Consider the following 13,253-nt stretch of genomic DNA (forward strand, 5'->3'; position numbering starts at 1 on the left):
TTATGACATCTGGCTTCTTCTCACCCTGTTTCTCTTTTCAGGTGGACCGATCCACGTCAACTTTCCTTCCGGGCTGACACTGGCCCAAGTGGTGAGGAAGAATCCATTGGTGGTCCGCGGGGGGCGCTACAGGCCCCCTGACTGTGAGGCGCAGCACCGCACCGCCATAATCATTCCCCACAGAAACCGGGAGCACCACCTGAAGTTCCTCCTCTATTACCTTCACCCGTTCCTACAGCGACAACAGCTCAACTACGGCATCTACGTTATCCACCAGGTGAGATGCATACGTCCAGGCGTGCGCACACACACACACACACACACAGTTTCAAAAGGTTACATTTTAAAGGGGCAATCTGCAGTTGCTACATACATTTTTGGACGTATAAATGAATATGTACCCATTGATTCTTGAAGAATATAACTTATAAATGCCTCATAAGCTTAGTTCAACTGTCGTACCCCATCAGAACCCAAAATATAAGCTTGTTTTACTCCAATGTTTGTAAACAAAGTAAATGTAACAAACACTGTCTAGCCTCTAAACATGGTTAAAACTATAATGTTGATATCATGAATGGTCAGTCCGTGCATTCATGGCTCTATGAATTTGAGTGGTTGCACATTTCCCCAGCCCCATCCCTCAGTCTTTTACCGAAACAGGGTCCTTTTTGTTTCAACTGCTGATTGCCGCTTTAAAGGCAACATTCATGTTATCAATTGATTGAGCAATCTGTAACATAGCCTACCAGTATGAAAATGTTCTTTACACTTCGTACAATTTACCAAAAAACCATGGAATCACACACAGCCTTGTGGTTGAAAGATGCTGACTGAAGGTTTAACAGAGTTTAATCATTTTAACAACTTGTAGCAATCCCTTAATTTACACTTGAAACAAGCACTTTCGCACCTTCACACTGTTAGTCAAGTTGTCACTGCCTGCTTGTTGTTTACCTGTAACATATGAATGCTAAGCTACCAAGTTAGCATCTCAAAATAAACCTGGCTCTAAACCATTTATTCATGACTCTGCATGCGTGCAGTATTTTTGCATAACCAGTGCCAGATTGCACTCAGCTCAAACAAGATAATGCAGGCTAGCAGCAGAGCAAGCATCTGCATGTCTTCAGCTGTGGTTGGTTGTCATAGTTACACACACACTGAACCACAGGGACAAATACTGCTCATGCTATTGACCTCAGTGACGCTCTCAAATTTCGTATCTTGCCATGGATTAGGTGTAATCGTCCAGAGATGTTTTAAACCCTAATTTTAGTTTATAGTAGCGAATATTATTTGACCATTTTGAGTGTATGCTGTGATATTGTATCGATTTTACAGATGATCAGTTGTACTGTAAATAATCAAACTATTGATTTCATTGTATGTAGACTACACAATTCATTTTCATATTGAATAGTTGCAGGTGACTAGGGTCTGGTTTCAATGGACTCTTCTGGCATAGAGGAACTAGTAATTCGATAAGGCTGGAAAAAAATATTTCTGGACACTTGCCCAACAAATCATGAGGCAGACATGGCAGAACGCTGTATCGCATTAGTGGATACTTTCACTGCTCTCAGGGCAGGTCTGCCGGTTTTGACTAGCGGAAGTAACTTTTCATAGCAGGTTAGGAGAATTAATGTAGCAGGTTAGGAGAATTGGGTTACGGTTAGGAAAAGGACTAGGGTTAGCTGAAATTGTCCCCGACACGACTCGAAAATATGTAGCTACAACCATCCCTGAGAACAGTCTTGGTTTCCACTAATGCGATCCACATTGTGATTCAAAACCAAAGTTTGCAGGCAAAACCTTTCCAGTGGTTTTAATAATGGTAGTTGATGCAAACTAGCCACTTGCGAAATGCACTCATTAAAAATTACCTCTGATTTCCATCTTGCTAGCTACTATTTTGTATTTTATTCAAGCAGATAAAGTAGTGACCTAGGCAGTGACGTATTTCCTCTATGCCAAAAGAGGCCATAATTGAAACCAGACCCTAGTCACTGTGTTGCCTAGGGTCAGGTTTTCGAGACTACTAACGGAGAGTAAACTGTATAAAAATGAAGTTGCATACTCCATATATTTAATGGGTAAACCCAATTACCCATTATTGTTGTATGGACACTATGTCATTGTGTTGTCATGTATGGAACCAACATCAGTGTTTACCCTATATTCATTTAGCAGCGGGGGCCCAAATATGATATATACACTACATGGCCAAAAGTATGTGGAGACCCCTTCAAATTAGTGGATTTGGCTATTTCAGCCACAGCCTTGCTGACAGGTGTATAAAATCAAGCACACATAGACAAACATTGGCAGTAGAATGGCTCGTACTGAAGAGCTCAGTGACTTTCAACATGGCACCGTCATAGGATGCCACCTTTCCATCAAGTCAGTTCGTTAAATGTCTTCCCTGCTAGAACTGCCCCGCTCAACTGTAAGTGCTGTTATTTTGAAGTGGAAACGTCTAGGAGCAACAACGTCTCAGCCGCAAAGTGGTAGGCCACACAAGCTCACAGAACGGGACCACCGAGTGCTGAAGCGCGTAGCGCGTAATAATCGTCTGCCCTTGGTTGCAACACTCACTACCGAGTTCCACACTGCCTCTGAAAGCAACATCCGCACAATAACTGTTTGTTGGGAGCTTCATGAAATGGGTTTCCATGGCCGAGCAGCTGCACACAAGCCTAAGATCACCATGTGCAATGCCAAGTATCGGCTGGAGTGGTGTAAAGCTTGCCGCCATTGGACTCTAGAGCAGTAGAAACACGTTCTCTGGAGTGATGAATCACGCTTCACCATCTGGCAGTCCGACGGACGAATCTGGGTTTGGCGGATGCCAGGAGAACGCTACCTGCCCAAATGCATAGTGCCAACTGTAAAGTTTGGTGGAGGAGGAATAATGGTCTGGGGCTGTTTTTCATGGTTTGTGCTAGGCCCCTTAGTTTCAGTGACGGGAAATCTTAACCTACAGCATACAATGACATTCTAGATGATTCTGTGCTTCCAACTTCGTGGGGAAGGCCCTTTCCTGTTTCAGCATGACAATGCCCCTGTGCACAAAGCGAGGTCCATACAGAAATGGTTTGTCGAGATCAGTGTGGAAGAACTTGACTGGCCTGCACAGAGCCCTGACCTCAACCCCATCGAACACCTTTGGGATGAATTGGAATGTCGACTGCAAGCCAGGCCTAATCGCCCAACATCAGTGCCCGACCTCACTAATGCTCTTGTGGCTAAATGGAAGTCCCCTCAGCAATGTTCCAACATCTAGTGGAAAGCCTTCCCAGAAGAGTGGAGGCTGTTATAGCAGCAAAGGAGGGACCAACTCCATATTAATGCCCATGATTTTGGAATGATGTTCGACACGCAGGTGTCCACATACTTTTTGCCATGTAGTGGATATCTTTATCTATCTCCTATCTATCGTTCTGCTGAGACGCGCTTTTAAATGGAGAGTCATTAGCTCAATGACTGGAAGTCTATGGGAACAGCTAGCATGTCATTGCGCTACCGCTTGCAGCAATGCACCCCGCTACCCTTGCCACCGCTGCTAAAAAAAATCCTAGGGGAAATACTGAACGTTCATATTGTTGTAATTTCTATGGAAACCATGTCAATATTGAATATTTGCAGGTTGTTGCTGACATAAGGGTCTCTAAAGGCCAAATACCTCTGTGGGTTGGTAACTACACGTTTAACCATGTCTGTACTCTTTAGGCTGGTAACTACACGTTTAACCGGGCCAAGCTGATGAACGTTGGGTTCCGGGAGGCCATGCGGGAGGAGGACTGGGACTGCCTGTTCTTCCATGATGTGGACCTCATCCCTGAGGACGACCGCAACACCTACATGTGCGACACCAACCCCAAGCACGCCGCCATCGCCATGGACAAGTTTGGATACAAGTCAGTCCATTCTCTTTTTTTTGCTTCTTTTTCCCCTCTTTTCACCATAAGTCTCATTGGATTTTCACAAGTTTATTTAACACAAAATGTATTACATTTTAGTTGTCAGTGAAGACTCTAGTTTTTTCATTATGCGTGGCTTCACTCATTTCTGATTTCATCTGAATTCACTTGTTCCCTATCTGATCCTTCATTTTTATTTTAATCCTCTGTAATTCTCCTAGGCTACCATACAAGATGTATTTCGGAGGGGTGTCAGCGTTGTCGCCATTGCACTACCTGAAGATGAACGGCTTCCCTAACAACTACTGGGGCTGGGGAGGAGAGGACGATGACATTGGAGTCAGGTGAGAGGGGGTCCTAGGGGTTGGGGGTGGAATATTGAGCCAGTTCATTGAGCTATGGACCCATTGTGGTTTGTTCTGTCTAACAAAATGATACAATTTAAAGAGACACTGAATAATCCTATTATTTATAATAGATAATAACCCAATTAAAATTATTCTCTCTCTTTCCCTCTCTCCCATTCTCAGAGTATCCCTAGGAGGGATGATCATCTCTCGTCCATCGGTGAAGGTGGGCCGCTACAAGATGATCAAACACAAGCTGGACAAGGGAAACGACGTGAACCCCAGGAGGTATGGTACAGGACTGACACGTCAGTAGGGTGACACGTTCAGATTCTTTAAAATAGAATGTGCTGCCTATCTGTACATTTAATTTCCATCTGCTACCTCTGAATGTTGCCCTCTATCGAATAACACCTAGGTCTGTTGAATAAACCCCCAGTCCATCACTAAACTCCCCTCTCCCTCCCTTCCCCTAGGTTCAACATGCTGGCCAAGACGCGTCAGACGTGGAAGCTGGATGGCATGAACACAGTGGAGTACGAGGTGCTGTCACGTGACCACTTCCCCCTCTACACCAACATCACTGTGCACATCGGCACCGAGGCCGGCCTGCACGCCACGCCGCCGTCCCCCAAGATCCCTGCCAAAGCCCCAGCCAAGCCGCCGGTCGAAGCCCCCGCAAAATCTCCAGCCAAGCTCCAACAGGAACAACAGAACCAACCCACGAACCACTGACTTGGACCACCTTTACCCACCCTCCCGCCGCTGACTCTCCCCTCCTAACTTATGCCTGAGAGCAGGGATGTGGCAGAGGGGCCCTGGGCCCTTAAAGCGCTGCTTTCTTTGCCTTCACTCTTCAACTGAACCTCATATCAATGCCTACACTGGGGGAGGTGGGTGGCTCCCCCTAGTGGACTAGAGGCCATTATACACACATGCCTTTTCCTTCTGTTCCTTCCTCTGATCTGATCAGCATTATCAATAGCATAGCAGAGACTCTGAACTGAAGACCAATGCTCTCCACTGCCTAGATAGAATCTGTGGGCCGAGGCTTTGTCTGTCTGAATGAATTACTGTAGCATTCTCCACCCTAGGTCTGATTCTCGAGCTTCTCCAGCTGTATCTCACCACTCCACTGACTTTAACTCCTATGAAAAGGACTTATGGTAGAGAAGAGGAAAAGGACTGACTCTATGAGTTTATATATCTGCAGCGCCAGGGTCGCTGCCGAAAACCCCCGTTGCCTTAGAAAACCTGTCTTGTTCTATTTGTCCTTTTAGTAGAACTTCAGGTCGAGAGCTATGAATGGAACCGGTTTCTAGTGATAGCAAGACTAGGGGATAGAATAGATAAATGAAAAACCTATTTAAGCCACTGATAATGCAATAGCATAGGGGTCTTTCCGCCAATTAGGTGCCTTTTTGAGTAGTGTAACTTGGTAAATTCAATATTTGTGCACAATTCCTACTTAATATATCAAAGGGACGCACGCAAAAGGCACTATTTTCGGAACGACCCATATGTAACTCTGATTTTACAGTTTAATATTATATGAAGTGAAGCTGCTACCCTGAATATTGACCAGGAACAGTGCTGTTTGCAATTAGCATGGTAGTCACCCCCTGGGCCCGTATTCATAAAGCATCTGAGTAGGAGTGCAGATCTAGGATCAGGTTCTCCGTGTTCATATAATAAAATTAATTATGACCTTAAAGGCAACAATGATCCTAGATCAGAACCCCTAGTCTGAGGCACTTGCACAATACAGGCCCTGAATATCAGGCTGATATTGAAGGATTTTCTCACAGTAGGTTCACAGTTCTGCAACAGCTTTTTGGTATGGTTGGGTTTCATCTTATCTATACAATCACAATGTGTGTTTTCTCCAGTTATCATCTCCTTAAATCTCTAGATAGCATTGATGTGGGGTTGCATTTTGCCTTTGTCAAATAGAATAGGTGCAAGTGAAATGATCAATGCACTGCCTTCAGGTGGGCTGGCTATATTCACATCAGAATGTTGGTTTGTCTTTGCCATTGTGTTTTATGTTTTTGTTTATTACCTTATGGAGCTTTTTATGTTGGTTTCCTGTGATTGTCAATGTAGCTTTAAACCGAGGGATTCAAGTCCTAGTGGGCTCTCCATAGTTAGAGACTTGGGATCTATCTCCATACTCTAAATTGTCTGAAAGGTTTGAAAAGCAGGAGAGCTGAAAAGCAGGAACTTTGTCCATGGATGACCAGAAACCACTATAATTTAATTAATTAGGTCTATAAACGGAATCAGGCACTGATTAGTGATGTGGAAACTAGTGCCAGTTGACTGTGTGTAGTACACTTATTGGTTGTACTGATTCTGCTGAAGCACTGATTTAAAGATTGATATAGGTATACTGGGTTAGCATTTCCCCACTAGCACAAATAACATTTTTCATATGGTGAATGAATAGCTAAAATATGTCACCCCATAGAATTCCCCAGTGCCATGTCCTCCTCACTGCATAGCTTGTCCCCTGACTTTCCTCTTTGCACGCTGTCTGGACCCCCTGACCAATATGATTGTTTACACTAGATCCCTCCTGGGAATTGAACCTCTGTGTGTGCATCACATAGAGGACTCAGGCCTCTTGGCTGAAACCAAAGATGGCTTAGAGAGAAAGCATTGGATGCCTGATAGCTGTGCTGGTGGTTGCGTGCTGGCATAGGGATAGATGGGCTTCCACTGACTGCAGGTATGCTGAGGTTTGTGTGTTTTTATGTGTGTGCAACTATCTGATCTTGGAATCTCTTGGATGACCTGCTTCACTATGTAGGCTATGTCTTTACCTTTTCTACTCCATATGAAGCCTAATTATGCATGACACACAGACCCTGTATTAGATGAGTGGAATGTACAGAGAACCACACACAGACCACTATGACATGACTTCACATTTGAGTTTCCTGAAGCATGCTACAGTGTATGCTTGTGTAGTGATTCGTAAGACGTATGCTATGCACCATGTACTGTACAGTATGTACCTTCTAACACTTCATGCAGTGGTTTATTATATCATGATATCGTGTTATCATGTCTACAGTGGGGAAAAAAAGTATTTAGTCAGCCACCAATTGTGCAAGTTCTCCCACTTAAAAAGATGAGAGATGCCTGTAATTTTCATCATAGGTACACGTCAACTATGACAGACAAAATGAGATTTTTTTTTCTCCAGAAAATCACATTGTAGGATTTTTAATGAATTTATTTGCAAATTATGGTGGAAAATAAGTATTTGGTCACCTACAAACAAGCAAGATTTCTGGCTCTCACAGACCTGTAACTTCTTCTTTAGGAGGCTCCTCTGTCCTCTACTCGTTACCTGTATTAATGGCACCTGTTTGAACTTGTTATCAGTATAAAAGACACCTGTCCACAACCTCAAACAGTCACACTCCAAACTCCACTATGGCCAAGACCAAAGAGCTGTCAAAGGACACCAGAAACAAAATTGTAGACCTGCACCAGGCTGGGAAGACCGAATCTGCAATAGGTAAGCAGCTTGGTTTGAAGAAATCAACTGTGGGAGCAATTATTAGGAAATGGAAGACATACAAGACCACTGATAATCTCCCTCAATCTGGGGCTCCACGCAAGATCTCACCCCGTGGGGTCAAAATGATCACAAGAACGGTGAGCAAAAATCCCAGAACCACACGGGGGGACCTAGTGAATGACCTGCAGAGAGCTGGGACCAAAGTAACAAAGCCTACCATCAGTAACACACTACGCCGCCAGGGACTCAAATCCTGCAGTGCCAGACGTGTCCCCCTGCTTAAGCCAGTACATGTGCAGGCCCGTCTGAAGTTTGCTAGAGTGCATTTGGATGATCCAGAAGAGGATTGGGAGAATGTCATATGGTCAGATGAAACCAAAATATAACTTTTTGGTAAAAACTCAACTTGTCGTGTTTGGAGGACAAAGAATGCTGAGTTGCATCCAAACAACACCATACCTACTGTGAAGCATGGGGGTGGAAACATCATGCTTTGGGGCTGTTTTTCTGCAAAGGGACCAGGACGACTGATCCGTGTAAAGGAAAGAATGAATGGGGCCATGTATCGTGAGATTTTGAGTGAAAACCTCCTTCCATCAGGAAGGGCATTGAAGATGAAACGTGGCTGGGTCTTTCAGCATGACAATGATCCCAAACACACCGCCCGGGCAACGAAGGAGTGGCTTCGTAAGAAGCATTTAAAGGTCCTGGAGTGGCCTAGCCAGTCTCCAGATCTCAACCCCATAGAAAATCTTTGGAGGGAGTTGAAAGTCCGTGTTGCCCAGCGACAGCCCCAAAACATCACTGCTCTAGAGGAGATCTGCATGGAGGAATGGGCCAAAATACCAGCAACAGTGTGTGAAAACCTTGTGAAGACTTACAGAAAACGTTTGACCTGTGTCATTGCCAACAAAGGGTATATAACAAAGTATTGAGAAACTTTTGTTATTGACCAAATACTTATTTTCCACCATAATTTGCAAATAAATTCATAAAAAATCCTACAATGTGATTTTCTGGATTTTTTTTTCTCATTTTGTCTGTCGTAGTTGACGTGTACCTATGATGAAAATTACAGGCCTCTCATCTTTTTAAGTGGGAGAACTTGTACAATTGGTGGCTGACTAAATACTTTTTTCCCCCACTGTATTTGTGCTGTTTAGTTTGCTTCAGTCGATGTATAACTTGACTTTCACTCCATTATGATGTGGATATGCTGTCCAGGGTGACTGCGCCAGGAGATGGAGCTCACCGCAGGGCAGGGAAAATGTAACAAGGACAATGTGATTTAATTTCTCCTCTCTCAATGAAGTCTGCACAGTCCAGAGTGGCCTTATACAATGATTAATAAACAAAAAGATTAGTCAAACACCTGTGTTGAAGTTCCTTCTGACTGGGTAAAGTGGATGAACTGTGAGTGGGATACCCTTTCTGTCGCTGAACACGGCTCTGGTTGACAGTCTTGCAAGAGGCCATTTTGTACACTGTTGTAAAGTAGTCTGGCTGACACCAGCTCTCGGTCATAGCTCTTCGCTGTGTAGTCACGTGGGTCGCATCAGCCAGTCTAGTTGTAAAGAGGATATAACACAGTATCTATTTTATTCTTAAGAGTAAGAAGTAATGAACAGCTTCTCTTTGTAGAGAAGATGCTTTATGTCATCTTGACTGGGTTGAGCCATGACTGATGGAATCGTTGCCTTACCTTGGTCTACCTTTGGATGGGGAGATGGTGAGTTCTTGACCTCAGGCTTGGGAGAAGCTGCACGCTCCCATCTTGATGGAGAAAGTGAGTGTTGTACAGGTGCTTAAGGGCGTGGCTATGGGTCTTTTACCTCAGTGTGAGGAAAGGGTGTCTTTGTTGCTCCCGGTGTTGCCGGCACTGCCACCTCCCCCTACCCTTTGTATCTCTTGAATGACCCCGGCCATGGTGGCCCGCACTATGGGGTTGCTCTGCACCATCCTACAGACAGCGTTATAGTATTGTTGGCCTTGGTAATTAGAACAACACTGATATGTTAAAGGCCCAATGCGGCCGTTTTTATCTCAATATCAAATCATTTCTGGGTAACAATTAAGTAACTTCACTGAGATTGTTTTCAATTAAAATAGTCAAAAAGAAACAAAAATAGCTTCTTAGCAAAGAGCAATTTCTCAAGCAAGAATTTTGCTAGGACTGTCTGGGAGTGGGAGGAGGGAGAACTTAAAACTAGCTGTTATTGGTCTATTAACTAATTTACCACCTAGTGATGTCACCATGCAGGCCAAAACTCCATCCCACCAAAACGGGCTGAGATTTCAGGCGGTCTTGTCAAACAGCTCTTATGCTAAAAAGGCATTATCATCATTTTCACAATTTCACAGTATTATTCCAACCTTACAGTGTGGAAATATAAAACACAGAAAAAAACACGTTTTTGACTGTACTACTTTTAAATGCCTGATGTTATGAACACAAAGTAGAAATAATGTGGCAATATAGAATGAACACACGTACAGATGAGGTAAAAAAGCACTTATGTAGAAACCGTGTGAAGAACAAAAACAGACACTGATAATCAATGACACCTAGTCTAATACAACAAGGACACAACAATGCAAAACTCAATCATATTGGCTTTCACTTCAAGAAAATCAGTTATTACACTTCTTGTATAAGAAAGTCATCAAATGGAGTAAATACATTTCCCTTAATATCATTGTATAATAAAATCCAGTCAAAATGTCCTTACCTCTACCTGGATAGCTAAAAAATAGCAGCTCTAACTGAACAGCGTTGCATATATCCAGATTATATACCTGTCCTCTCACTTACCCAAACAGTAGCCACACTTTTTTTCTCCTAAAATGTAACCAAATACCTAGATAGACATTGACAAGGTCACGGGTGCTGATACAAAGGGTGGCTCAGAATGTCTCTGTTCAAGCCAATCCCTAGCTTCTGCCACTTGTCAATAATTATCCACCACTACTCACTGTTCTAATCTAGGGGGGGTCCTATGGGGTAAGGGCAAGGGGTTGGTTTGAGACTCGCACCCTGTCTGAATTAACCGGAAAGTTCCCACCCCTAGACACCTCTTTTAGATCTGAAATGATTATTTGATGTGTATACGATATGGTCATAGCTCCAGGAAGGTGGCGTTTCCCACCTTGTTAGATATCCATTCATAGGGAAAAGGTCTGCTTCTGGTCAGGGGTCTGTAAGGACTGAATGGGTGCACAGTAGATTGTATGCACACACGTACACACACACTGTGGTTCGATCAACAAAAAACAACAGCTAAACATTTAAATAGATTAATTGATTATCTTATGGCATGAATATGTCATGTTCCTTCTTCCTTCTCCAAGATGATGAATGAGGATGAATTATCTTTCACCAATCATCTTGACCTCAGGATTTGAGATCAATGAGACTCTAGAGTAAAATTATCAATGATTAATCAAGATCGATCAATCAAGATCAATGAGCATCTAGAGTAAAATGAGCAGGACGAAACAAAGGAGCAATAAGTCATGTAACACAAACTGAAACGAACAGTAACATCCCTCCCCAGGTTCAACATGCTGGCCAAGACGCGTCAGACGTGGAAGCTGGTAATTTGTTTTTCAACAGGACAATGACCCAACACACCTCCAGGCTGTGTAAGGACTATTTTACCAAGAAGGAGAGTGATGGATGCTGCATCAGATGACCTGGCTTCCACAATCCCCTGACCTCAACTATATTGAGATGGTTTGGGATGAGTTGGATCGCAGAGTGAAGCAAAAGAAGCCAACAAGTGCTCAGCATATGTGGGAACTCCTTCAAGACTGTTGGAAAAGCATTCCAGGTGAAGCTGGTTGAGAGAATGCCAAGAGTGTGCAAAGCTGTCATCAAGGCAAACGGTGGCTATTAGAAGAATATCAAATAGAAAATATATTTGTTTAACACTGTTTTGGTTACTACATTATTCAATATGTGTTATTTCATAGTTTTGATGTCTTCACTAGTATTCTACAATGTAGAAACTAGTAAAAATAAAGAAAAACCCATGAATGAGTAGGTGTTCTAAAACTTTTGACGTGTAGTGAATATATACACTAAATTACCAAAAGTATATATACAGCTGCTCGTCGAACATCTCAATCCATAATCATGGGCATTAATATGGAGTTGGTCCCCCTTTTGCTGATATAACAGCCTCCACTCTTCTTTGAAGGCTTTCCACTAGATGTTGGAACATTGCTGCGAGGACTTGCTTCCATTCAGCCACGAGCATTAGTGAGGTCGGGCACTGATGTTGGGCAATGAGACCTGGCTCGCAGTCAGCGTTCAATTCATCCCAGAGGTGTTTGATGGAGCTGAGGTCAGGGCTCTGTGCAGGCCAGTCAAGTTCTTCCACACCGATCTCGACAAACCATTTTTGTATGGATCTCGCTTTGTGCACGGGGGCATTGTCATGCTGAAACAGGAAAGGGCCTTCACCAAACTGTTGCCACAAATTTGGAAGCACAGAATCGTCTAGAATGTCATTGTATGCTGTAGGTTAAGATTTCCCTTCACTGGAACTAAGGAGCCTGACCCATGAAAAACAGCCCCAGACCATTACTCCTCCTCCACCAAACTGTACAGTTGGCACTATGCATTGGGGCAGGTAGCGTTCTCCTTGCATCCGCAAAACCTAGATTAGTCCGTCGGACTGCCAGATGGTGAAGCGTTATTCATCACTGCAGAGAAAGCGTTTCCACTGCTCCAGAGTCCAATGGCGGCAAGCTTTACGCCACTCCAGCTGACGCTTGGCATTGTGCATGGTGATCTTAGGCTTGTGTGTGGCTGTTTGGCTATGGAAACCCTTTTCATGAAGCTCCCGACGAACAGTTATTGCGCTGATGTTGCTTCCAGTGACAGTTTGGAACTTGGTAGTGAGTGTTGCAACCGAGGACAGACAATTTGTATGCTCTACGCGCTTCAGGACTCAGCGATCCCGTTCTGTGAGCTTGTGTGGCCTACCACTTCACGGCTGAGCCATTGTTGCTCCTATACGTTTCCACTTAACAGCACTTACAGTTGACTGGGGCAGCTTTAGCAGGGCAGAATTTTGAACAACTGACTTGTTGGAAAGGTGGCACGTTTAAAGTCACTGAGCTCTTCAGTAAGGCCATTATACTGCCAATGTTTGTCTATTGCATGGCTATGTGTTCGATTTTATTCACCTGTCAGCAACGGGTGTGGCTGAAATAGCCGAATCCATTAATTTGAAGGGGTGTCCACATACTTCAAAAAGTATTCAGACCCCTTGACTTTTTCCACATTTTGTTACATTACAGCCTTATTCTAAAATGGATTGAATAAATAAATGACAAAGCGAAAACAGATTTTTTGCCACAAAAAAAAACTAATCAAAAACAGGAATACCTTATTCACATAAGTATTCAGCCCCTTTGCTATGAGACTCAAAATTGAGCTCAGGT

The 13,253-nt window shown here is 43.6% G+C and overlaps 1 protein-coding gene across 1 annotated transcript in view; it reads left to right on the top strand.

Annotated features, from left to right (window-relative positions):
- The window catches only part of LOC121560952 (beta-1,4-galactosyltransferase 3-like), a 29,449-nt gene extending 22,060 nt beyond the window's left edge, over nt 1–7,389 (top strand). The window contains exons 3-7 of the mRNA XM_045214977.1: nt 42–277; nt 3,733–3,920; nt 4,145–4,267; nt 4,454–4,558; nt 4,747–7,389. Coding sequence (XP_045070912.1) covers nt 42–277; nt 3,733–3,920; nt 4,145–4,267; nt 4,454–4,558; nt 4,747–5,005 — 911 coding nt within the window. The 3' untranslated portion in view covers nt 5,006–7,389. The remainder of the gene's footprint in view (nt 1–41; nt 278–3,732; nt 3,921–4,144; nt 4,268–4,453; nt 4,559–4,746) is intronic.
- The last annotated feature ends 5,864 nt before the right edge of the window (nt 7,390–13,253 follow it).

This window comes from Coregonus clupeaformis, unplaced genomic scaffold (assembly GCF_020615455.1).
Source record: "Coregonus clupeaformis isolate EN_2021a unplaced genomic scaffold, ASM2061545v1 scaf0347, whole genome shotgun sequence".
Lineage (NCBI taxonomy): Eukaryota > Metazoa > Chordata > Actinopteri > Salmoniformes > Salmonidae > Coregonus > Coregonus clupeaformis.